Below are 26,540 nucleotides of genomic sequence, written 5' to 3' on the forward strand. Positions count from 1 at the left end.
ATTCTTCTCTAAGCTGTTTATTCTCATTAACATTTTGTCAAACCTTTTTTTCAAGGTTCTTAGTTTCTTTACATTGGGATTGAACAGGCTCTTTTAGCTCAGAGAAGTTTGTTATTACCCACCTTCTGAAGCCTGTTTCTGTCAATTCATCAGACTCATTCTCCATCCAGCTTTGTTCCCTTGCTGGTGAGGAGTTGTGATCCCTTGGAGGAGGAGAGGCATTCTGGTTTTGGGTATTTTTCATCCTTTTTTTGCTGTTTTTTTTTTTTCCCCATCTTTGTGGATTTATCTGCCTGTGGTCTTTGTATTTGGTGACTTTCGGATGGCGTCTCTGAGTGGATGTCCTTTTTGTTGATGATGAAGTTATTTCTATCTGTTTTTTAGTTTTCCTTCTAACAGTCAGGCCCCTCTGCTGTAGGACTGCTGGAGGTCCACTCCAGACCTGCTCGCCTGGGGATCACCTGTGATGGATGCAGAACAGTAAGAGTTTCTGCCAGTTTCTTTTTCTGTTATCTCATCCCACAAGGATATCCACCAGATGTCAGCCTGAGCTGTCCTTTATGAGGTGTGTCTTTGGATATATGGGGGTCAAGGAGCTGCTTGAGACAGTCTGACCCTTAAGGGAGCTCAAGTGCTGAGCTGTGAGCTCTTTTGTTCTGTTCAGAGCTGCTGGGCAGGTACGTTTAAGTCTGTTGCAGCAGAACTCATAACCACGTTTTTTTCCCAGGTGCTCTGTCCTGCAAAGGTGGGGCTTTATTTATACGTTCCTAAAGTGCTGCTGCCTTTTATCAGAGATGCCCCGCCCAGCTAGGAGGTAGCTTAGTCACAGTCTACCAGAAGAGGTGTTGCTGAGCTGCTGTGGGCTCTGCCCAGCTGCTGTGTGAACTTCCTTGCAGTTTGTTTAAAGACTTATAGTTAGAACTGCCTCAGTAATGGTGGACTGCCTCGGTAATGGCAGATTGCCTCAGTGGTGGTGGATGCCCTTCCCCCCACAGAGCTGGACCGTCCCGGGTCCAGCTGCGCTTGCTGTGAAACTCTCTATCCAGAGCGTTTCAGATTGCTGGTCTTTGGGGGGGTGGGACCTGCCAAAGCAGATCACCTGGCTCCCTGTTTCAGTCCCCTTTTTTTCAGTTGAATGGGCGGCCCCATCTCTCAGGCATTCCAGGCGCAGGTTGAAATGCCTGCCCAGATTTGTGTGAGTTTTTGTGCGGAGACCCGCTGCACGGCTTCTAGCTGTGCTGGAAACTCATGGCACTTTTCAGCTCAGGAATCTCCTGGTCTGTGGACAGTAATAACTTGTTCGGAAATGCAGTGATCACTCACCCTCTGCATTGTTCTTGCTAGGAACTGCACTCCAGAGCTATTTCTATTCAGGCATCTTGGATCCTCCTCCCCTTCCTTTTTTCTTCATTTCCTTTCCCTTTCCTTTCTTTCTTTTTCTCTGTTTTGCTCTGTCATCCAGATTGGAGTACAGTGGCACGATCATGGCTCACTGTAGCCTCTACCTCCTGGATTCAAGTGATCCTCCTGCCTCAGTGTCCCCAGTAGCTGGGACTACAGGTACGTGCTACCACACTCAGCTAATTTTTTTACTTTTTGAAGAGATGAGGATCTTGCTATGTTGCCCAGTCAGGTCTCTAACTCCTGGGCTCAAGCAGTCTTCCTGCCTCAGGCCTGCCAGAGTGCTGAGATTGTAGGCATGAGCCACCGTGCCCAGCCTTAGAATCTTTATCATCAGTGGATGTTTGATTTTGTCAAGTGCTTTTTCGGGGGAGGCATCTAATTATCTTTTTTCCAAAAAAACTTAATATGAATTACATTGATTGAATTCAAGCTTTAAAACAACCTTGCATTTTTAGGATAAACTGTATTTGGTCATGGTATAATACATTTATATATATTGCTGGTTTTGATTTGCTAAAATTTTGTTAATTTCAAGTTTGTGTTCATGAGGCATGTTGTCTATAGTTTCCTCATAATTTTTTTCCTGGTTTTGTTATTGGGATAACGCTGGCCTCATGAAATGAATTGGGAAGTGTTCTCTCTTCAGTTTTCTCAAAGAATTTATGTAGAATTGGTATTGACCCAATATCATCTTGCTTGTATTGTTTTCAGTGAGAAGCCTGATGTCATTATGTCATTTTTATCTTTATCTCTGTTCCTCTGTACATAATATATCTTTTTTTTTTTTTTCAAGATGGAGTCTTACTCTATCTCCCAGGCTGGAGTGCAGTGGCTTGATCTCGGCTCACTGCAACCTCTGCCTCCCAGGTTCAAGCAATTCTCCTGCCTTGGCCTCCTGAGTACCTGGGATCACAGGTGCCTGCCACGATGCCCAGCTAATTTTTGTATTTTTAGTAGAGATGGGGTTTCACCATGTTGGCCAGGCTGATCTCGAACTCCTGACCTCAAGTGGTCTGCCTGCCTTAGCCTCAGGGTGCTGGGATTACAGGTTTGAGCCACCGTGCCAGGTCCGTAATCTATCTTTTTTCTATGGTTTCTTTTAAGATTTTATCATTGTTTGTTTGTTTAGAGACAAGATCTTGTTCTGTCACCCAGGCTGGAGTACAGTGGCATGATCAATGCTCACTGCTCACTGCAGCCTTGACCTTCCACACTCAAGTGGTCCTCCCACCTCAGCCTCCTGAGCAACTGCAACTACAGGCGCTTGCCACCATACCTGGCTAATTTTTGTATTTTTTTTTGTAGAAACAGGATTTTGCCATGTTGCCCATGCTGGTCTCAAACTCCTGGACTCAAGTGAGCCTCCCACCTTGGCCTCCCAAAGTGTTAGGATTACAGGCGTGAGCCACTGCATCTGGCTTATCATTGATTTTAAATAATTTTGGCTAGGTGCAGTGGCCCATACCTATAATCCCGGCACTTTCAGAGGCCAAAGCAGGTGGGTCAGGTGATCCCAGGAGTTTGAGACCAGCCTGGACAACATGGCAAAACCCTGTCTCTACAAAAAAATACAAAAATTAGCCAGGTGTGGTGGCAGGTACCTGTAGTTGCAGCTGCTCAGGGGTCTGAGGTGGGAGGACCGCTTGAGCCTGGGAGGTCAGGGCTGCAGTGAGCTGTGATCACGTTGAGGGAATGTGTTCTCTTTCCAGCTCCATGAAGGGGCGTAGTTTTAAGGGCAAGAATTTCTCAGGGCCATGCCCCGCTCCCATCTCTCTCCATCCAGGATATTTAACAGTTTATGTTTGAATTTCTTGGGCTTGGGAAGAAACTAAAAGTCAGTCACCCCAGCAGTATTTCAAAGGAGCTCCTTTCATTGGCCAGAGGAACTTGGGAAGGTGGAAATTTCTCCCAGAATAATTTCCCCTGCTCCTTCACCCACGCCGGATTTCCAGCTCTCTGGAATCCCCTCCCACATGGTGGGAGCTCCCTTTCTCCTCTAGGATTTCCCCTCTGGAATCCCCTTCCACACTCTTCATGGAAGTCTTTCTCTTCTCTTTTCTCTGCCTAAATAAAATCACCTTTCTGCAACACTTCTTGGGTCTGACATTTACATTTACGAGCATACGGTGCACCTCCAGTGGTCCCATCGCTGATTCTTTAAGAGATTGGAGACCAAGAACCCACAGCATTCTCTCTGGGGAGCTGTGCCTCACCAGCACCCAAGAAAAAACCTGGTTACAATGTCACTGTACTCCAGCCTGGGTAACAGAACAAGACTCTGTCTCAAAAAACAAGTAAATAAATAATTTTATTATGATGTGTCTTATAGTTTTCCTTCATGTTTCTTGTACTATGGTTCTCTGAGCTTCTTGATATTTTGATGTAATTTTGAAAATTATCATTTATTATATTTTTAAAATCCACCCTCTCCTTTATTTTGAGGGCTTCATTTCCACATATTTAGGCCCCTCAGTTTTTCATTTTGGGTCATATCTGAGACTGTGCCTTCAAGTTCACAAAGCTTTTCTCTTTGGTCTCTGAGCTGTTATTCCCATGTAGAGTGTTTTTTTTTTTTTTTTTTAAATGAATAATTTTAACAAATCTTTGTAGGTTTGGTTTGGATCTTTTTATATTTTGTATGTCTTTGCTTAACAGGCTCATGCTTTCCTGCACCTTCTTGAACACATGGAATATAGTTATAATGAGTAGCTTTAATGTCTCTACCAATTTCATCATATGTCATTTCTGGGTTGGTTTAGACTTTTTGATTTTTTTAAATTTTTTACTTTTTTGAGACTAAGTCTCACTCTGTTACTGAGGCTGCAGTGCAGTGGCGTGATCTCAGCTCGCTGCAACCTCCGCCTCCTGTGTTCAAGAGATTCTCCTGCCTCAGCCTCCTAAGTAGCTGGAATTACAGGTGTGATCCACCACACCTGGCTAATTTTTGTATTTTTGGTAGAGACCGGGTTTCACCATGTTGGCCAGGCTGGTCTCAAATTCTTGACCTCAGGCTTGTCTCAAACAACTCCTGACCTCAGGTGATCCACCCATCCCAGCCTCAGTGCTGGGATTACAGATGTGAGCCACTGTGCCTGGATGATTTTTTTTTTTCTAATCATGGGTCATGTTTTTCTGTTTCTTTGCATACCTGATAATATTTTATTGGATACTAGCAGTGTAGAATTTACCTTGTTTTATACTGGATATTTTTAATTCCTGTATGTATTTTTGATTTTGTTCTGGGACAGTTACTTGTTGTGGTTTGATGTTCTTGAACAGGAGTTAGCAAACTACTACCTGTGGCCATCTCTGGCCTTGCCTATTCACTTGGCTGTGTTTGCTTTTCTGGTATCACTACAGAATAGTTGTGACTGAGAGACTTTATGGCCCTCTCAAGCTTAAAATTTTTATTATCTGATCCTTTACAGAAAAAGTTTGCTGACCCTGCTTTTGAAGGTGTGTCTTTAAGCTTTTTAGGCAGGACGGAGGAACCTTTCTTGGTTCTAGGGCTAATTCTTCCTCCTTACTGAGGCAGTGCTCTTCTGAGTACTTGAGTACTTGTGTATTGTGAGGCATTTCCACTCTGGCTTGGTGGGAGACAAACCATTCTGGGCCTGTGTGTGTTGACAATTTCACCTGCTCCTGGGCACCGGTTCTTTGCCTTGCCTTGGGGAGTTTCTGCACATGCACGTGCTGCTCAGTACTCAGCCGAAGACTCAGTGGAATCGTCAGCTGGTCTTGGAGCACTTTCTCTCTCAGTGTACAGCTTTCTGCTCTCCTGTCCTCTCTGTTTATTCTCCAGTACTCTTCCTGTGAATTCTAGCCACCTTGCCTCCTGGAGTTCTCGGCTCTGTCTCATCAGTTCCTTGGGAGTTTCGGTTTCCCATCCCTGTGCCGCCAGCTCTTCACAGGCAGGAAACAGGGCTGCCGTACTACTCACCTCTCTATTCCCTTCCCTCAGCATTCACTGTTTTGGGCTGCTAGCTGTCTAATACCTTAAAACTGCTGTTTCATATACTTTGTCTTTTTAAAACTTCTTTTTGAAGGCCAGAATGGTAAATCTGGTCTCTATTGCTCCCTCATAGCTGGCTGTGGAAGCTATCAACATTTTTTTTCTTTTAGAGACAGAGCCTCACTCTGTTGCCTCAGCTGGAGTGTGGTGGCATAATCATAGCTCACTGTAGCCTTGAATTCCTGGCTTCAGGTGATCCTCCTGCCTCTGTCTCCTAAGTAGCTGGGACTACAGTCATGTACCACAATGCCTGATTAATTTTTACAATTATTTGTAGAGATGAGGTCTCACTATGTTGCCCAGACTGGTCTTGAGCTGATCCTCCTGCTTTGGGCTCCCAAAGCACTGGGGTTTCAGGCATGAGCCACTGTGCCTGGTCTGTTCAATATTGTTAGCACTTAGTGATGAAAGGTAATAATAGTAAATTAAATGTTTCTGTTCCCAAAGAGTGTTTATTGGTTCTTTCACTTGCATTTCATGTCCTAAGGCCCTTTCTTCTACTAACATTCTCACTTTGAATTACTAAGAAGTTTCTTCTAATATCCCTCTATCTCCTTTTTCTTTCTAGTTATAGATAAAGCTGTCAAAAGATCAGTTATCATAGGAATAGAAACATTTAAATTACTGGCACGATAGCTTATTTCTTGCTGCAGCCATTCAGAATATCTATTTGTCACTGCCTTGGGTGCTTTGAAGTGAAACTGTGCATAGATACACAAAAGTTTAAAACTCACTTTGATTACATGTTAGGTTCAGAGTTTTTACACTGCAGTTCCTGAATTTAGTTCCATCAAAACTGTTACGACTAGGCCAGGTGAAGTGGCTCGTGCCTGTAATCCCAGCACATTGGGAGGCCAAGGCGAGTGGATCACCTGAGGTCAGGAGTTCGAGACCAGCCTGACCAACATGGTGAAAACCCATCTCTACTAAAAATACAAAAATTTGCTGGATATGGTGGCACATGCCTGTAATGCCAGCTACTCAGCAGGCCCAGGCAGGAAAATTGGTTAAACTTGGAAGTTGGAGGTTGCAGTGAGACGAGATCACGCCATTGTACTCTAGCCTGGGTGACAGAACAAGACTCCTTCTCAAAAAAAAAAAAAAATGATATGACTCTTCCCAAAGTGTAAGGATCATTTAGTGCACTGTTTAACCTGCTTAGTTTTAGACATTTCTGACTCTCATGGTCCTCAATAATACTATTTCTTTTCCTTTTTTTGTTTTTGTTTTGTGTTGTTTTTTTGAGATGGAGTCTTGCTCTGTCGCCCAGGCTGGAGTGCAGTGCTGTGATCTCGGCTCACTGCAACCTCTGCCTCCTGGGCTCAAGTGAGTCTCCTGCCTCAGCCTCCCTACTAGCTGGCATTACAGGCATGCGCTACCATGCCTAGCTACTTTTCATATTTTTAGTAGAGATGGGTTTTCACCATGTGGTTTTCTTTTGTTTTCTTACTCTGATTTCATAACTGGCATCACATATACAAAACCAGCAGTTTTTAAAACATACTGACCATGATTATTTTCTCTCTTCAATAATCTCTAATAAAATTAAAAAAGAAAAAAAAAGAAATGGTGACTTTGAAATCAGATATAAGGGTGACTTGAAAGAAATCAAATGGGCTATTCAGTGTAGTCTTTTTTAAGACTTTGAACATTGTCTTGCTGTTTTGGAGGTGAGCTTATAACTCCATCAGTACTGCTAAGAACAGAGGAGCTTTGAGAAACATCTTTTCTTTTAGGAGGTAATTTTTCTTGCTAAGTATGTCATAAGAACTTGAAGAATGATCTTAATTTCTCATTTTAAAATGACTGTCAAGTGAGCAGACTGTTTAACAGATCAAAGTTAGAACATGTGGATTTGTCAATAAATTTAAACTTGATAGTAGTTGTCATTACTACCAAGTTGTTTGAGTAATATATTATATTCACATTTTAAATGGATATTGATCTTCATTCAGTGACTAAATTGGAGCATCTCAATTCTTATGAAATTGCTGATCCTTTTCCTCTTTGTAGGTAATGCAGTCAGACATAAATCCTAGCCAACATTCCACAGATTTCTTCCTACCTTTCTCCTTTACACAATACTCTTTAGGAAGTAAGAATACTTTTTGGATGCTAAAAATAGCAAAATACGTTGTGTTTACAACAATAAACTTCAAATATATTTCTTTGTGTTTTATTTTGTCTTGAAGGTACTTGAAGTTTATTAAGTTGCCCTTGACTCAGAGAAAGTTTTGTCAAAGATGTCAGCAGTTGCTGTTACCAGATGACTGGGGACAACATAGTGAGCATCAGGTTCTGGGCGATGTTTCTGTCACACAGTTAAGAAAGCCCAGTCAACTCCTTTATCCACTGGAAAACAAGAAGACAAATGCCCAGTATCTGTTTGCTGATAGGAGCTGTCAGTTCTTGGTAGACTTACTTTCTACCCTCGGATTCAGAAGAGTACTATGTGTTGGAACACCAAGGTATGTCATATGATTTTTTAAATAATTATCTTCTCACCACTATTCAAACTGTACGAAGATTTTATTAAGTAGTTATTTACCCTGTGCAAGGTATAGCATGAAGCTTTGAGTATTTAAAATGTGAAGCAGAGTACCTCTCTGGAGGAGTTTGCAGCCTGTATTCCATTTGAGAAAAATCTTCATAGATTCCTCTCTGGTACATGAGAGAAGATTCTTTCTGATTTAACTCCCAAATTGTTTATAATTTTAGACCTCTCTGTTTCAGATAAGTTCTGCTCTTAAAAAATATTTGCAAAATCGAAACCTCGATTATACCTGCCAAATTCTCTTCAGTGTCTCATTGAAATATCACAAATACAAGAAGAACGTTGATGGTTTTGTTGTTTGTTTGTTTATTGTCTGTGACATTTGTGATTTCTTATTACATTTGCTTTCACTAATTGCTTTAGGTTGCATGAGCTGATCAGGTTGACAGCATCAGCTGACAGGAACTCTAACATTAAAAGCCTTTTATTGGATATTGATTTTCGGTAGGTTTAAAAATACAATATTTATTTCCTTTCATTGTCTCCTGTTTTTTTTTTTTTAATGCTTTTCTGTTTTTAATTGTTTATACTCTGTTACAACTCTTTAGTTTACATTTAAAAATAGTAATTTGTTACTAGGAAACTTTTTAGTTCTGTAAACTCAACATGTAATCTGTATTACAAACAGGGAGGCAGCTGATTTCTCCTTTTGCTGGTGTGCTTCCTAGATTTTCTCTATGAATGTGTCTTTGGCTTATGATCTACAGATGAATTCCCATTGAGTAAAGTTTCTTCTCATATATTATGTTCAAAGATAATTCTGAACTGCCTCATACTTAATCAGACTTCCAGGATTTTGTCTCATCAGATCTTTGAAGTGTGAGAACTCAGACATTTCTTTTAGTTTATTTTACTGGATGTTGTACATATTGTCTTTCACTGAACATAGCCTGCAGTGAAGGGAGTGCTGAGTAGGGGCTAGACAGGTCCCAAAGCAGAAGATTAGCTGACAGATAGACTTTGTGGGCAAGGGTTGGAATTAAATGGCATCTGATGTATTGGGACAACGGATGACACAGAGGGAGGAACACATCTTGAATCTCCCTTCTGGTGGTAATTTTGAAGGAACAGACCTTTCACTTATAACATGGATAGTAAATACATCCATTCACTGTGTCTATAATTCTGTTGCTTTGAAGTACTCTTTGCAGTTTCTGTAATTGTTTAATACCAGGAGTTCATGTTGAATTTATAAGATGCTTTGTTCTTAGTATTCTTAATGTGTTCTTGAAGGTATCAGGAAGGAATCAGGCTTTGTGTTTGCTTTTATTTAGATCTACTTCCTAAAAACAAAGCAGACAGATTTTTTTTTTTTTTTGCCTTAGACAGAGTCTCGCTCTGTCACCCAGGCTGGAGTGCAGTGGCATGGTCATAGCCCATACCCTTGAACTCCTGGGCTCAAGTGATCCTCTAGCCTCAGTCTCCCTAGTAACTAGGACTATAGGCTAGCACTACCGCACCCAGGTAATTTAAAAAAAAAATTTGTAGAGTTGGGGTCTGGAACTCCTGGCCTCAAGCAGTCCTCCTGCCTTGGCTTCCCAAAGTGTTGGGATTAAAAGCATGAGCCACTGAGTACCAAACAAATTTTTAAAGTGTAAAATGTCACTTTAAAAAGTGTAGACTGGGTCAGGTATGGTGGCTCGTGCTTGTAATCCCACCACTTTGGGAGGTCAGGAGTGTGAGATCAGCCTGGCCAACATGGTAAAACCCCATCCCTACTAAAAATACAAAAAAAAAAAAAAAAAAAAAAAAATTAGCTGGGCATAGTGGCTCATGCTTGTAATCCCACCTACTCTAGTGGCTGAGGCAGGAGAATTGCTTGACCCAAGAGGTGGAGGTTTCAGTGAGCCAAATTCAAGCCAGTTCACTCTATCCTGGGTGACGGAGCAAGGCTCGGTTTCAAAAAATACTACTACTACTAATAAAAGTGTAGCCTGGCCAGGTACAGTTGTGGGTAACCCCCCATATAGGCACCGAGGAATGAGAGCTAAGCAGAACCTTGGCACAGTTAGGGCTTGAGGAATATCTCACTTTATAGTGTTACTACTCAGCAATTTCCTTTTATATAATCCTTTATATAATCATATATTAGTTTATAGAATTAGGGCTTGAAAAATCCCTTTATATAATCCTCTATATATAATCATATAATAGTTGATAGTGTGAGTGCCTAAAGAATATTTCCCTACATATATATATAATTATATCTTAGTTTATAATCGGAGGAATGCCTGAATGGACACAGTACAGAGCATGAATTAAGGACTAAGCAGCTTATAATTGGAGAAATGCCTAGAGCAGACACAGTGCAGAGCATGACTTAAGGGAAAACAGTTATACCAGGACGAGAATCCATGGCCCAGGCGGCAGTGTTCAGTATCATAAAGATACCCACTGTATGGCAGGCTTGGGGCAAGAGCTACTCCTCCTGATAAAGGAGTTGTAGGACCTTGCTCCAGTTCTTGTGGAAGGCTGCCCTCAGACCGGCAATCCACCTTGGTGACTGTGAACTTCATCAGCTCTTGTTACTGTGCTGCTCGAAAAGCATCTTCCCATAGAACTCATTGGAAGCTGCCAGAAGGTGGCAGTAACCTTGACAGCTCTGTCACTGCTATGTGACTTAAAGCATCCTCCTATAAATCTTCTTAGAAGTAGTTTGCCCACAGATAGAAGTATTGCACACTGCACCCTCTTCACTGCGCACGGCCCACCTTCAAGCCTCGGTGACCTAATGGGGGTGGACCCCTTACTGCACACGGCCCTTGCTTTCATGGGAACGGGCCCTTGCTATGCACTGTCCACCTCCTGGCCTAGGTGACCTAATGGGGGTGGACCCCATGTTTTATTGCTCACGACACTATCACTATCCTTAAAGATGATATCACTCACTGCCCTGCCCCCTAATCTATACACAATAAATACTGATGCTTCTGGACATTCGGGGCCTCGCCTGACTCCGCTTATAGGTGGCGTGGCCCCCTGAGCCCAGCTGCATTTTCCTTGTACTTCTGTGTCCTGTTTCTTTATTTCTCAGATCCTGCGCCTCAGCACAGCATAAGGCACACCCCACGACCCTGTGGGGCCTTCAGCCCTACAACAGTGGCTCATGCCTGTAATCCCAGCACTTTGGGAGGCTCAGGCAGGTTGATCACTAGAGTCCAGCAGTTCAAAACCAGCCTGGGCAACATGATGAAACCCCATTGCTACTCAAAATACAAAAATTAGCCAGGCGTGGTGGTACGCGTCTGTAGTCCCAGCTATTCTGGAGGCTGAGGTGGGAGGATTGCGTGAGCCCAGGAGGTAGAGGTTGCAGTCAGCTGAGATTGTGCCACTGTACTCAGCCTGGGCAACAGAGTGAGACCCCGTCTCAAAAAAATAAAATAATAAAACAACAAAAAAAAATAAAAAGTGTAGCTTTAATAATTTATTTTCCTTTAGATTTCTGAGTCAACTCTAAGCTGTGTATCATACACAACCACATTACTCAGAAATTACCTATACTCTCTCATTCCTTATGAACAGTTCTGGCCTGTTAACACTCATCCCTTGTTAACAGGACTAGCACACTTCACTAACATCTGCTTAACATGAGTGATCCTTGATTAATGATGATACAGACTTCTTAAAGATAAACTCAGTTTATTTTTAATTGGATATAATTCATTTAATAGTCACCATTTAAAAGTATATATTTCAGTGGTTTTTGTTGTAATCACGGTGTTGTGCAGCCATCACCATGAGGTACTCCTAGAATATTTCCATCACCCTGAAAAGAAAGCTAGAGTTCACTTCTCCTAACAAGCACTTTCTGTCTCTCTTTTCTGGATTTGTCTGTTCTGCACATTTGATATAAATAGAATCATAAAGTCTGTGACATTTGTGGCTGGCTTCTTTCACTTAGCATAACGTTTTCGGGGTTCACCCATGTGATAGCATGTAGTGGTACTTCATTCCTCTTAGGGCTTTATGATATTCCAGCGTATGGATATGCATGGAGATAGCAACCTGTTTTTTTAAATTCTGTGTTCCTTTCCTCAAGTATTAAATTATTCTAAATGCATTATTTTAAAGGTAGAAGTTTAACTTTTGGGTTCTTATAACGTATTATTAATAGCTGGTATGTTTTGTTTGTTTGTTTGTTTGAGAGGGAGTCTCACTCCGTCGCCCAGGCTGGAGTGCAGTGGTGCAATCTCAGCTCACTGCAACCTCTGCCTCCTGAACTCAAGTGATTCTCCAGCCTCAGCCTCCCCAGTGCTGGGATTACAGGCGTGTGTTGCCATGCCCAGCTAATTTTTCAACTTTTAGTAGAGAGGGGGCTTCACCATGTTGTCCAGGCTGATCTCGAACTCCTGACCTCAAGTGATGTGCCTGCCTTGGCCTCCCAAATTGCTGGGATTATAGGCATGAGCCACCGTGCCTGGTATAGCTGGTATTTTTTGAGTGCCTGTTATATTTCAGGACTTGCCCTGACTCATTCCTCAAATTAGCCCTGTAAGATAGATCTTATCATTGTCCTTGTTTTTCCAGATGAGAAAACTGAGGCACAAAGAGGTTAAATAACTTGATCAAAATCATAGTTTATAAGTGGCCAAGCCAGAATTCAAGCCAAGGCAGTCTGGCTTCAAAAACTAAGCTATCCACTGGAAATAACTTAGCTTTTGAAATTGTATATATGCCTTTCTCATCTAGTCAGTTTTTTTCTTGTCATCCTTCCATCTTTCCCTTTTTCCCTATAGCCTCCTACCTTGTTCCACAAAGATTTTCAGATGAATCAAAACTGGTTTCTAGGTTATTTATGTATTTAGAATTAGGCACTCAGGAATTTTTTTCTTGGAGACCTGGAAATCCAGTCACGTAAAAGAGAATTTATCGGTTCACATTACTGAGGACTAGGATATAGCAGGCTTTAGTCTAGTTGACATAGTGAGCCTCACACAGTATTGCTAGGGCTTCTTCCTTCTCTACCTCTCATTCTGTCTTTCTCTGTATATTGGTTTGATTCTGCAGACAGCTTCCTTCCTACTGCCAGGGACATTGGTGGCAGCAGCTTTAAGCTTATCTAGTCTCGGCATAACGGCCCAGTGGAAAGAGGCAGTTCTTCCTGAGAGCTCCAGTGGCAAAACTCCAGAGAGTGCTCTGATTAGCCTGATTGGGGTCACTTGCCTATTCCAGAGCCATCACTGTGGCCTGGCAGATGGCGTACTCCGGCCAGCCTCTGACCAATCACATGAAGTAGGTTCTCCACAGGAAACAGGTGTTTGACTTAAAGAGAAGGGATGTAGGTGCTGGAGAGACAAAAACCCACATGTCCATAACTAAACTATTCAAGGCAACATATACAGTTGCCAGCAGCACTCATATTCCTACCTTTGACATTTTTACTTCAGTGAAAATGGTACAGTGTGATCTTTCTAAATAGCATGGTTTTGAATTTACATTAAAAGTTATATAATGATTCTAAGTTCATTAAAGACAAGCTTTTTCAAGCTAGTTTTAGTGGACTGATTTATACAAAAAGAGACTAGGAAAAATCATAGTGTGTCTTCTCAAAGAACTTGTTAAAATTGCAAGAATCCTTGGTTTACTTTGTTTTTAAAAAAGGAAAAATGATCTTCGATTCTGCCATCCAAAATGTTAGTTTTGGTTTTTTAAACCTTTTTTATGCATACAAACATTTTAAAAAGTAGATACATAACCTTGAAAACTTTTCCTGCTGGTGATATTTTAGGTATATTTCTTTTTTCTTTGTTTTTTGAGACAAGGTCTTGCTCTGTCACTCAGGCTAGAATGCAATGGCGTGATCTCAGCTCACTGCAGCTTCGACCTCCTGGGTTCAAGTGATCCTCCTACCTCAGTCTTCCAAGTAGCTGGAACCACAGTTGTGTGCCACCACACCCAGTTAATTTTTGCATTTTTTGTAGAAACAGGGTTTCACCCTATTGTCCAAGATGGTCTTAAACTCCTGGGCTAATTAATGCATTTTTCCCACCTCAGCCTCCCAAAGTGCTGGGATTACAGGGTATAAGCCACTATGCCCAGCCTATTTCTTTTTTAAAAATTGAGACATATTTGACATACATAAAACAGTGGTTTTCAGTATATTCACACGGTTGTGTAACCATTACCACTGTCTAATTCCACAACATTTTCATCACCTTCAAAAGAAGCAAGAAGCACTCTCCCTGTGAGCAGTCCCTCTCCATTTACCATGCCCCCAGCCATTGGCAACCATGAATCTACTTTCTGTCTTTATGGATTTGCTTTGCCTATTCTAGATATTTTTTATATAAGTGGAATAATATATTGTGTGGCCTTTTATATCAGACTTCTTTCACTTATGTTTTCAAGGTTCATCCACATGGTAGCATGTATCAGTACTTCTTTCCTTTTTATGGCTGAATAATATTCTACTATATGGATATACCAAATTTTGTCTATCTTTTTATCTGTTGATGGACATTTGAGTCGCTTCCACATTTTGGCTATTTTGAATGATACTGCTATGAGCATTTGTGTACAAATTCCATGTGAGCATAGGTTTTCGGATCTCTTGGGTAATATTTTAGTTTGTTGGGGCTGCCATAACAAAATACCACAGACTGTGTTAAACAGCAGAAATTTGTTCTCTCACAGTTCTGGGGGCTGGAAGTCCAAGATCAAAGTTTCAGCAGGTTTGGTTTCTCCTGAGGCCTGTGTCCTTGGTGTACAGATGGCCACTGTCTCCTCACAAGGTCTTTTCTTCATGTGTGTATCACTGGTGTTTCTTACTATGTCTAAATTTCCTCTTTTTTTTTTTTTTTTTTTGGAGACGGAGTTTCGCTCTTGTTACCCAGGCTGGAGTGCAATGGCGCGATCTCGGCTCGCCGCAACCTCCGCCTCCTGGATTCAGGCAATTCTCCTGCCTCAGCCTCCTGAGTAGCTGGGATTGCAGGCACGCGCCACCATGCCCAGCTAATTTTTGTATTTTTAGTAGAGACGAGGTTTCACCATGTTGACCGGGATGGTCTCGATCTCTTGACCTCATGATCCACCCGCCTCGGCCTCCCAAAGTGCTGGGATTACCTAAACTTCCTCTTCTTATAAGGACACCAGTGAGATTAGATTAAGGCTCACATTAATGGCCTCATTTTAACTTAATTACCTCTTTAAAGGCTCTGTCTCCAAATAGTCACATTCTGATATCCAAATAATCACATCTTTATATTGAAGCCCAAACCACTTGAAAACTTTAGTGGTTTGGGCTTCAACATAAAGACTTTGGGGGTGAAACAGTTCAGCCCTTATACCTAGAAGTGGAATTGCTAGGTCATGTGGTAACTATGTTTACCTTCTTGAGGAACAGCCAAACTGTTTTCAAAGTGGGCACCTCATATTTTATTCTCACCAGGAATAGATGAGGTTTCTAATTGCTTCACATCCTTGCCAATGTTTATTATCGTCTGTTTTTTGAAGTGGTATCTCCTTGTGGTTTTGGTTTGCATTCCACTGATGGCTAATAATGCTGAGCATCTTTTCATGTGCTTATAGGCCATTTGTTTATCTTATTGGAAAAATATCAATCCTTTGCCCAGTTTTTAATTGGTTATTTGTGTTTAACTGTGAGAGTTCTTAATATATTCTGGATATTAGACCCTTATTAGTTACATGATTTGCTAATATTTTCTCCCATCCTGTGGATTGTCTTTTCACTTGTGATGAAGTCCAGTTTTTCTTTTTTCTTCAGTAGCTTTTTTCTTCAGTTGCTTGTGTATTAGGTGTCATATCTAAGAAAGTCTTGCCTAATCCAAGGTAATGAGTATCTATACCCATTTTATGAGAGAGTTTTACAATTTTTGCTTTTACACATAGGTCTTTAATCTATTTTGAGCTAATTTTTATTTGTTTTTGAGGTAGGGGTCTAACTGCTTGCATGTGGTGGCCAGTTGCTCTAGCACCATTTATTGAAAAGACTGTTCTTTTTCCATTGAATTGTCTTGGTACCATAATGAAAACCAAAGGACCACAAATATATAGGTTTATTTATGGACTCTAAGTTCTATTCCATTGATCTGTGTCCATCCGTATGCCACTCTCACACAGTCTTGATTACTGTTGATCTATAGTAAATTTTGAAAATGGGAAGTACGAGTCTTCCTATTTTGCTCTTTTTCAAGATCGTTTTGGCTGTTCTGGGTCTCTTGCATTTCCATATGAATATTAGGATCAGCTTGTCAATTTCTACCAAAAAAGCCAGCTGGGATTTTTATAGGGATTGCATTGAATTTTTAGATTAATTTGGGGGAATATTGCCATCTTAATATTAAGTTGTCCAGTCCATGAACATGAGATGTTTTTTCATTTCTTTAGGTCTTCAATTTCTTTAAATGATATTTTGTAGTTTTCAGTATAGAATTCCTGTACTTCTCTTGTTAAATTTATCTCGATGTTTTATTATTTTTGGTGCTATTATAATTTAAATGGTTTTCTGAATTTTATTTTGTGGCGTTTATTGCTAGTACTATGATTTACTTTTAAAAGTTTTGCAAAAATACAGTTAACCCTTGAATGACATGGTTTTGGACTGCCGGGGTTCACTTACAAGTGGATTTTCCTCTGCCTCTGCCACCCCTCCTCTTCTACCTCCTCCTAAGCCTAGTCAGTATGAAGGTGAAGACCTTTATGATGATCCACTTCCACTTAATGAATATTAAATAATATTTTCTCTTCTTTATGTTTTTTTTTTATAATGGAGACGGTGTCTTTGTAGTTGGCCAGATTGGTCTTGAACTCCTGGCCTCAAGCAATCCTCCCACCTCGACCTCTCAAATGACTTTCTTAATAACATTTTCTTTTCTCTAACTAACTTTATAGTGAGAATACAGTATACAAAACATAAACAAAACATGTGTTAATTGACTGTTATCTGTAAGGCATCCAGTCATCATAGGCCGTTAGTAGTTACATTTTTAGGGAGTTGATATGGTTTGGATATCTCATGTTGAAGTGTGATCTCCAGTGTTGAGGTGGGCCTAGTGGGAGGTGTTTGAATCATGGGGTTGATTCCTCATGAATGGCTTGATGCTGTCTTCATGGTAGTGAGTTCTCATTCTATTAGTTCACCCAAGAGCTGGTCGTTTAAAGAGCCTGGTACTTCCTCCTTGCTTTCTTGCTCTTTCTCTTACCATATAACATGCCTGCTCCCCTTTCCCTTCCACCATGAGTAAAAACTTCCTAAGACCTCACTGGAGGCCCAGCAGATGCTGGTGAACCAAATCTCTTTTCTTTATAAATTACTCAATCTCAGGTATTCTTTTATAGCAATGCGAAACGGACTGACACAGGAGGTAAAAGTTATATTTGGATTTTCTACTGCACCCCTAACCCCTGTGTTGTTGAAAGGTCAACTGTACATATAACATAACATTTACTGTAGTAGCCACCTTTAGATATACAACTTAGTGGTGTTAAGTAAATTCACATTGTTTGTAACTGATCTCCAGAACTCTTCATCTTGCCTGATTTAATTGGAAAGATTTATATGGCCCCTTAACTATTTCACCTTTAATGCCATACCTTGTAGTTTTCCTCTTTTTGCACCTGTAGTTGATATGTCCTGGTCAGCGTAGGGGTTAGGGGATGTGGATAAACTTATTTCATAATGTATGGAATATATTGATACTTTTTTTTTCATAGTTTATTAACTTTTGTGTGTGCCTTGCAAACAAAAACTGATGGTGTTCTATTGGCAATATCACAGCTCAGTTTTTTTGATAACATAGTCTGTTACTGAGTCAGTTCTGTAGGAGGTCAACACTAGTTGTTAAGAGAGAGCTGGTTTTATGAACGATGCTCATTAAAAAAAAAAAAGAGAGAGAGAGCTGGTTTATTGAAACACCTAAGTTGCTGGAATGCTCAGAGGCTATTACCTGTATTTACAGCATGGTGGAGTGTGTGGTTGGTTCAGATTTCTTCTAAAGACCACAGTTAAATTAGAAAAAAAAAAATTCTGTGTGGTACAGAGTGACAGTGAGTGGTTTTTTGGCACTTTGACTTTGGTTTCTTGGTGCCTTACAACAGGTTTATCTGAGGCTGGACTGCCTCAGACTCCAGTGTTCTCTATAGATGTGCTATAAATATCTTTTTTAGGGAGTAGAAGATATGAAGTTCACATTTGCTAAGATGGATTTCTATATGCTCTAATTTTAGCATGAAAGATGTGAAACTCTGTTTGGCAAACTATTATCCAAATAAAGTTATGTCAAAAAAATGAATTTCTTAGGTTCATTTCATGAACTAATTTTATTCAGCTCTTGATTACATTTCCTGTGTGTAAAGCATGTTTCACACTTGGTAGCTGACTCTCATTTAAAGAGAATGAATGACCAAGTTAAATGAATGTCCTTTTGAGCAGTTTTCAAGTGCATGCATTTCTGATTGGTTTTGTTTGCCTTATTCAATGGAGAGAATAATTCTTTGTGGCCAGTTTCATTTTAAGAGGGCAATGTTGAGTGATTTTTTGTAATTTAAAATATGAATAATTATGCTCTCAAATTATGTATTTGATGGAAACTTAGAACTGAAATCTTGGCTTTTCTTTCCCTCTGGCTTTGGACACTGCTGCCCAGAATATTTTGGACAGGTGTGCTGTGCTGAATTTCATGTAAATCAAATTTTCTTTTTTTAGTATTCAAAACTGACTGTTGTATCTTTGTGAAGGAATGGAAACAATGGGGATTAAGTTAAAAAGGGATTGTATTTTCCTTTGCTCATAGTCAAAGCAGTGCAAGAGAGAAGAAAACCCTCAAATCGGTGTTTACCTATGGCTGTACTAGTACTGATATACTTTTTTTAAAGCCAGTTATTTGAAATTTAAATAGGAACATACTTGTTTAATGGTAATTTGACCTTGCCTACAGTCAATTTTTGGAATGTTCATTAGGTTACAGTATATAGTTTAAATATTTTTCAGTAATCTAAACCTTTTATTTCTTCAGCAAATTTGTATTTTATGAAATGTGCTAACAGTGTCTTAAATGACATTTAAGGTTAATGTACTGAGAATGGTCGGCAGCTCTTCATCCATCTCCACAGAACAAGAAGAAATAGATTTAGATTATCTTTTGGTGAACATAAATATAATTCCCTAATATTAGGGTCATTAAGACATAAATCTTTACAGCTGATATTTATTAAAATAATAGCACTTAACATTTTAGTATCTGCTATGTAGCTGGCATTGTATTAAACATTTTACATACATTAGCTCATTTATTGTTATCTAGTCCTATGAGGTAGAAATTATTATTTTTCCCATTTTATAGATGAAGAAACTGAGGCTCAGAAAGGTTAAATGACTTACTAAGGATACCCAGCTAATGAGTGAGAGACCCATAGTTTGAAACCAGACCATCTGACTACAGAGCCTGTGCTCCTAACCACAGTGTAATGGGAAAAGGATAAACCAGTGCTGTCCCTTATGTAAATATTCACCATGGATGATCAATCAGTTATAGATAGTAATGGATAACTGAGTAGAAATACAAGCAAAGAAGTTGCCAGTATCATGATTTGGTTCAAGAAGTCATAATAAGTAAGGATGTGTCATATATTTTTTTCAGTCTTTTCACTATGTTACAAATTCCCAAGAAGGATCGTGTAATTGATATGTGAATTATGTGTAATAAAATAGTCAAAGTTCAAAATCCCATTGAGATAACAAAGATGTTTCTATATTATACGGAAAACTCAGAAATCAGCAAGACAGACATTAAGACCCATATACATAAATAGGGAAAATATATGAACAGACAGTACAAATACAGTTAAGAAATACAGAAAGTTCCACCTTGTAAGTTATCAAATGCAGATTTAAATCATAATGTGGTATGAGTTTTTCCTAGTAAATTAGCAAGAATTTATAAAATGTTAATGCCCAAAGCTGGTACTCTCATTCACTGCCAATGGCTTTTTAAAGTACTGCATTAGAAAAACAAAATAATTCAATCAGTAAATACTTGGCACCAATTTAATAAATACAAAATGCATATACTTTTTCTATTATATTGAAAAGCATATTTTATTAAGCTAGTCTGCATTAGACAAAAAAATTTGTATTACTTTGTTTTCGAGACATAGTCTGGCTCTATCGCTCAGGCTGGAGTGCAGTGGTGTGATCTTGGCTCATTGGAGCCTCCACCTCCTGGGCTCAAGCCATCCTCCCACTTCAGCCTCCCAGGTAGCTGGGACTACAGGCGCGCACCGCTATGCCTGGCTAATTTTTGTATGTTTTGTAGAGGCGGGGTTTCACCATGTTGCCCAGGCTGGTCTCAAACTCGTTAATTCAAGCAATCTATCTGCCTCAGCCTCCCAAAGTGCTGAAATTACAGGTGTCAACCACTGTGTCCAGCCTGTATTAGATACTTTTAAAAAAAAATCACCTACAGAAGAAAATAAATGAACAGGTGTTGAGCAGAAATGTTGATTTATATTCTCCTTGAAATTATTAACCATGAGGGATATGTCTTAATTGCCAACCCACTGCAAGCTTAAATTGCATAATCATCTGTCAGTAACTGATTGTTTATGTATAATCTCCTGATACATAGGAACATGTGTTTTTTATATACGAGTATTCTATAGTTTTGCTACTAGTTAATTAAACATAGGAAAATGACTTAAGTTTATTTACTCACTGTTACAGATTCCCTGAAATTTTTGGAAATTATTCTTTATTTCAAAAAACTAAAGAATGATGAAGTTTTTAAATTAAAGGGGTGATTTTATAGTTTTAAAATTGAGTTTATATTTGCTTACTCTATAGATGTGACTGGGCAAATAACTATATAATTATTTTACAGGTATTCACAGTTTTACATGGAAGATAGCTTTTGCCATTATAATATGTTTAACCATCATTTCTTTGATGGAAAGGTAAGAGTTGTGACCATTATCTCATTGTTCTCTTATTGTGGAATAACAAATTTCAGAGTGCCTTTTTTTGTGCTTTCTCTAAATTCCCTCAAGGTCAAATTGTGGCTGTTCCACCATTTATTGGTATTTTTTTTTGTTCTTTCACTGTTTATTGAGCACCTAAAAGTGATTTTATTTTTCCCTTGTTATGACTTTTCACTACTTTTTGGATGAAGGCCCACATTCTTAGAAGGCCCGTGGGCTCTGTGTGATCTGACCCCAATTTCCACTCTAGCCTCCTCTCTCCCTGTTTCCCCTTTGCTGTCTGTACTCAGGGCACAGGGCTTTCATCTGGAACTGGTCAGAAGTCTTTCCACCACAGTGAAGACCTATGCTGTTCCTGCTGGTTTCTGCTATCTTTTTGCATTGATAACTCCACTCATCCTTTAGAACTTTGTTCCAAATCACTTCTTCCAGCCTCCCCCGACCCCAGTGCCCCAAAGGGTCAAGTTCTCCTTTGCAGACTTACCACTGTGTAATTAAATGCATGTGTCAGGGCTGGGGGTGTATGGAAGATCTTGCTTCCTTCCTCTCACTTTTTCTGTGAACCTAAAACTGCTCTTAGAAAAAAAAGGGTGGGGGTGGGGGGGGTCTCTTAAAAAAAAAAGCAGCTCAAAAAAAGCTTTTTTCAATATGATGTTAATAACGTCACTGAGAATAAACAGCATAGCAGAGCTGATACATTAAGTTTGAGCTCTTCGTCAGGCCTATTATAAAATAAAATCTGTAATCAGCCAAGTAATCACACCTGCTAGGATGCTGGCCAAAATTATTTTGAAATTATCAAGACACCTTGAAGCATACCCATAGGTATATGCATACATGTCAATTTTGTAAAAGTTGTGGACCATGCTTACTATATATTGTGCTTTGAGATCCTAACTAATGATAGGATGAAAACCAAGCAAGACTTTAAAAGTCAGCATTCAGGAAATGAAAACAAATATGAAATTGTTGGTTGGGATTGAAAAATGAGTCCCCTGATTTAGTAAGTATAGCACTCCTTCCATTTGAATCAATTTAGCATTGGGATATATATTAATATTTTTCAGCTGTGAAGCCATTAAAACTCAGGTATTGAAATAAACAGCAGTTATAATTAGATGTATTTCAGCTGTTTTCCAAAGAGGTTATGTGGTTGGTAATCACTAGGATTTGAGAACTGATTAGATGAATGTGAAGGAAAGTGGGAGTTGAAAGTCACTTGCCAGTGGATGATGAGGGACTTCTCATCTGGGACAGTGGCAGTGAGAAAAGGAGAGGAACAAACTGGATTATCACTGCACTTATGTATGTTTCTGTTTAACTTGTGGACGAAGATTTATGGATAGGTGCAAAAAATAACTCCTTTTGGCCGGGCACGGTGGCTCACGCCTGTAATCCCAGCACTTTGGGAGGCTGAGGCAGGCAGATCACGAGGTCAAGAGATCGAGACCAACATCGAGACCTGGCCAACATGGTGAAACCCCGCCTCTACTAAAAAAATACAAAAACTAGCTGGGCATGGTGGTGCGCGCCTGTAGTCCCAGCTACTTGGGAGGCTGAGGCAGGAGAATTGCTTGAACCCGGGAGGTGGAGGTTGCAGTGAGCTGAGATCACGCCACTGCACTCCAGCCTGGCACCTGGTGACAGAGCGAGACTCTATCTCAAAAGATAAAATAAAATAAATCCTCTTTTGTAACCCAGAACTCATTGTTCAGTATGAGTTTTGATACATATATGAAGGGATATTATGATACCTGAGACGGTTAACTGATGGGAGTATTGATAGTCCTAAAGGTTGGTTCCAAGCCAGGTGCAGTGGTGCAAGTTTGCAATCCCCGCATTGAGGTGGGAGTATTGCTTGAAGCCAGGGGTTCAAGACCAACCGAGGCAAGAAAGTAACAAACACCTCATCTGCACAAAAGTTTAAAAGTTAGCTGGATATTTGGGCATGTGCCTGTATTTGCAGCTACTCAGGAAGGGGAGGCTAAGGCAAAAGGATTGAGCCCAGGAGTTGGAGGCTGCACTATACTCCACTGTACTCCAGCCTGGGTAACAAAGACAGACCCTGCCTCTTAATTTTAAAAGATTAATTCTAAGACTGTAAATAGTTAAACAGCATGGAATACGAGGGAAATCCTCAGCAGTATTAATTTTGCATTCCAATTTCACGTTGACTTGATATATAAGATGGCTTTTTGTTTTAAAGGCTTTTATCTTGAGAACATGATGTCTGGAGTTAAAGGTATTGGCATATTTCCACATATCTGTATTATCCTTGAGTGTCATTGCTTAGGAATGAATATGATTTGAACTCATTCATGTTAAGAGAAGGTTCTAAATTGAGAACCAGGCAAATCCACCACCTACAGCAAAAGCGACCCTAAAGTAAATTGGTTGGAGAAATTAGATCCCAAAGATACTTGGTGAATTTTGAAGTTTTCATCAGTATATCCATATTAAAAGGAGATGACAGAAGCCAAAATAAAAGAATTATGGGCTGACAGGACAACTGGATTAAAATAAGCATCAGTTTCATTAAAAAGGGCTCACTTGAAGATAAATCTTTTCTCTCCAGCTCATTAGAGGATCTAAAGTGACCTTGATGGACAGTGGAAGAAATCACAACATGGAATTCCTTGAATAAAAATTTATTGACTTTAAATAATTTTGGCTAATGTTACACATACAAAATTATAAAAAAAAAAAAAAACTCTAAAAAAAAGGGTTGTCTAGGCAGTCAGAAGACTCTACTGAGGGAGAAATCCAAGCTGACTTGGTGGAATGGCCTGGATTTGTATTTTTTCTTCCAAACAGAGGGAAGCAAAGTTTGAAAATGTGGAGTTTGTGGGACTGGTGGGATATTGATGTATCCAGCATGACCACTTGAAACCACAGGGCCTTGCCCTTGGTGAGGTCAGGGCTGTGATGTAGAGATGAGGAAGTCATTGAGTTTGTATTGTTACTTGATGCTACAGTAGTGAGTTAGGGTTTTCGTGTTGTTGTTTGTCTATTTTAATACCATGCTATGATTTTGCTTTTTATTTTGAACAATAAAGACAAAATAAGGATAAAATTACATTTATGTTGGCTAGCAATTACATAACAGTTGGCAATTTTTTATATTTTTTAAAGAGTAACAGGTAATTAGCCTTTTTCTTGGAAATGCTCTGAAGCTTATAGAAAGTGTGTAGCATTACCTTAAACATTTCTAGGATAATGGTTGGAATAAGATGCCAAGATTGAGTTCCACTTTATCTTCCCTGAAGAAAAGAGTTGTCCAGCTCAGGCTTTCCTTACTCTATATTTCAGCAGCAGCCTCTAAATAGCACTGCACCTATAGAGATTGATCTGCAGAAACCCATTGTTTTAATGATTTTACTATCTTCCCTTTTTCTGCCTACTCCTGGAGTCAAGTTTTTCACTAGAGATTTACCATCCACTAATCAATCACTAAGTATTTAAGTGTCAGCTCGGTGCCTGTGAGGCTGTCCAGGGATGCTTAGAAGAATAGAAGACGCTGCTAGTGCACCTCAGCACTTTACAGTCCGCTAGATTAAAAGCAGGAGTTCCCCACACAGAATTTCTTATTGCAAATCATATATCTTTAAAAAATGCCATCTACCTTAATGGCAAAGGGGGTTAAAGTATGTAGAGAGGATGGCTAATTAAATTGCCGGGCACTTTTTAAATGATAACTGAGATAAAGGAAAGAGTCAGGTGACTGTCAACATTGGTGATAAGCAAGTATCTATTTTCCATAGGAGGTCGTCATTAAGACCATCAGCAACTCGTGTTGGGCAATGATGCCATTGATTCTTACCTGGAAGAAAAATATCCTTTAAAAATATTTTTGAAGTTAGGTTAGGAGTTAGACATCATTGACATATAATTTCTCTTTTCTACTTTTAACTCTAAGGAGTTTGAAGATTTCAATTTCATCATCTGAAAGTCCTTGTTCATGTAAGCAGGTTAAGGAAGTGCAGACGGCACTTGAAAAATGATTAACCTTCTTGACAAGTCATCCTCTGCTATAGGAGTTCCAGTAGGAAATTAATGAAGACTCTCCTGGGGAAAAAGGTTTTCCTCTCATCAGTGGGGTCTTCTAAAATGATTTAGCAGTAGAACAAAATATATTTTATCAGAAAGTACATATAGGCTTATTAAAGTTTAAAATGCCATTAAATTTTAAAATCTCATGTCATTTTGTATACTGTGTTGACTTATTTTGGTAGATGAGTACGGTCAGCTCTCCCCATCTGTGGGTTCCACATCTGTGGATTCAACCAACTGCAGATCAAAAATATTAAAAGAGAATGAAAGGATGGTGGTGACTATACTGAACATGTACACTTTTTTCTGATTATTATTCCCTAAACCATAGAGTCTAAGAACTATTAGTATATCATTTACATTGTATTAGGTATTATAAGTAATCTAGAGATGATTTAAAGTATATAGGAGGATGTGTATAGGTTATGTGTAATACTACAAATTTTATATCAGGGACTCCAGAACCTGCAGGTTTTGGTATATGTGGGGGTCCGGGAACCCCAGTCCCTCAAAAAACCAAGGGGCTGTACTTGGAAGCTTCTTCCAAGTCAGTTGACTGGAGATACTGTTATATGGTATCTCTTAATAACTTCACCCATAGCAAAAACTGTTAAATATCCTTGTTAATGTTTACTTTGCAGTTACTCAGAAAGCTGAAATTAACCTTTGGGAAAATGTGTTAATAGCATGGTTTCATGGACCAGATAAGCTTTGTTGTTTGTGAACTTTGATTTTTTACTTACTAATAGTGCATGTTCAAATATGTCTGCCTGATACTCAAAAATATGTGCATGTTTAACTGGCAATTTGTGGCTGTTATTAAACTGAACTCATGGCATTGGACAAACCAGATAGGAAAACAATGTCTTACTCCTCTTTGTGTCCCAAGTGCTTAGCACCATCCCGGCTTCTGTTTGCTGAATTGAATTTAACATTTTAGATAGTTTTCATGGGTAATGAGTTTCTTTTAGGACTCTAAATTTAGCCTTTTAATTTAACCATTTGAAATGTGTAGTCTTCTGATAGTGATGGTGTTTGAATTTGCAATTTTAAAAACCTGCTTATCAAGAAAACCAAAGATAAAATCTTACAGGGGCTAAGAGAGGCTTCAGCATGTCACTGAGGGATGCTGCGGAGGCAAGATGACTTGGTAAAGTTTCCAGGATTGAGAGTGAGACCGAGTCTAATGCATTCTCCTCCAAATAGGATGAAGTGCCTCTCTCGTCCTAATTTAGAAATGCATTTTTATTTGTTCCAGACTGCCCTTGAAGTATGCAGAGCATTTTTACAGGAAGATAAAGGCAAAGGAGTCATTATGGTGACAGATCCTCCATTTGGTGGCTTGGTTGAACCTCTGGCTATTACATTCAAGAAGTTAATTGCTATGTGGAAAGAAGGTCAAAACCAAGGTGTATAATTTATTACTGCAAAATAAACATGTATCTATGTATCTACTTCCTGTCAAATACTAGCTGAGCTCAGTGAATCGGAGCATTGGTAGAATATACATGTCTTGAGTTCGCTTTTTAAAAACAAACTTATTTGATGTTGCAGCAAACTTCATTATCATGATATACTTTGTATTAT

General features: G+C 39.4%; 1 protein-coding gene and 2 pseudogenes across 2 annotated transcripts in view; all 3 read left to right on the top strand.

Annotated features, from left to right (window-relative positions):
• ZCCHC4 (zinc finger CCHC-type containing 4) overlaps positions 1–26,540 on the top strand; it is a 67,169-nt gene that overhangs the window by 20,017 nt on the left and 20,612 nt on the right. For both annotated transcript variants that reach the window (XM_012472446.3, XM_012472448.3), the window contains exons 4-7: positions 7,609–7,884; positions 8,334–8,414; positions 20,807–20,879; positions 26,212–26,362. In XM_012472446.3, coding sequence (XP_012327869.2) covers positions 7,609–7,884; positions 8,334–8,414; positions 20,807–20,879; positions 26,212–26,362 — 581 coding nt within the window. The remainder of the gene's footprint in view (positions 1–7,608; positions 7,885–8,333; positions 8,415–20,806; positions 20,880–26,211; positions 26,363–26,540) is intronic.
• On the top strand, positions 22,200–22,318 carry LOC135272147 (small nucleolar RNA SNORA40; annotated as a pseudogene).
• LOC135272146 (small nucleolar RNA SNORA40) lies at positions 22,559–22,650 on the top strand (annotated as a pseudogene).

This window comes from Aotus nancymaae, unplaced genomic scaffold (genome assembly GCF_030222135.1).
Source record: "Aotus nancymaae isolate 86718 unplaced genomic scaffold, 86718_ANA_hifiasm-v0.15.2.pri h1tg000006l, whole genome shotgun sequence".
NCBI classification, from domain to species: Eukaryota; Metazoa; Chordata; class Mammalia; order Primates; family Aotidae; genus Aotus; species Aotus nancymaae.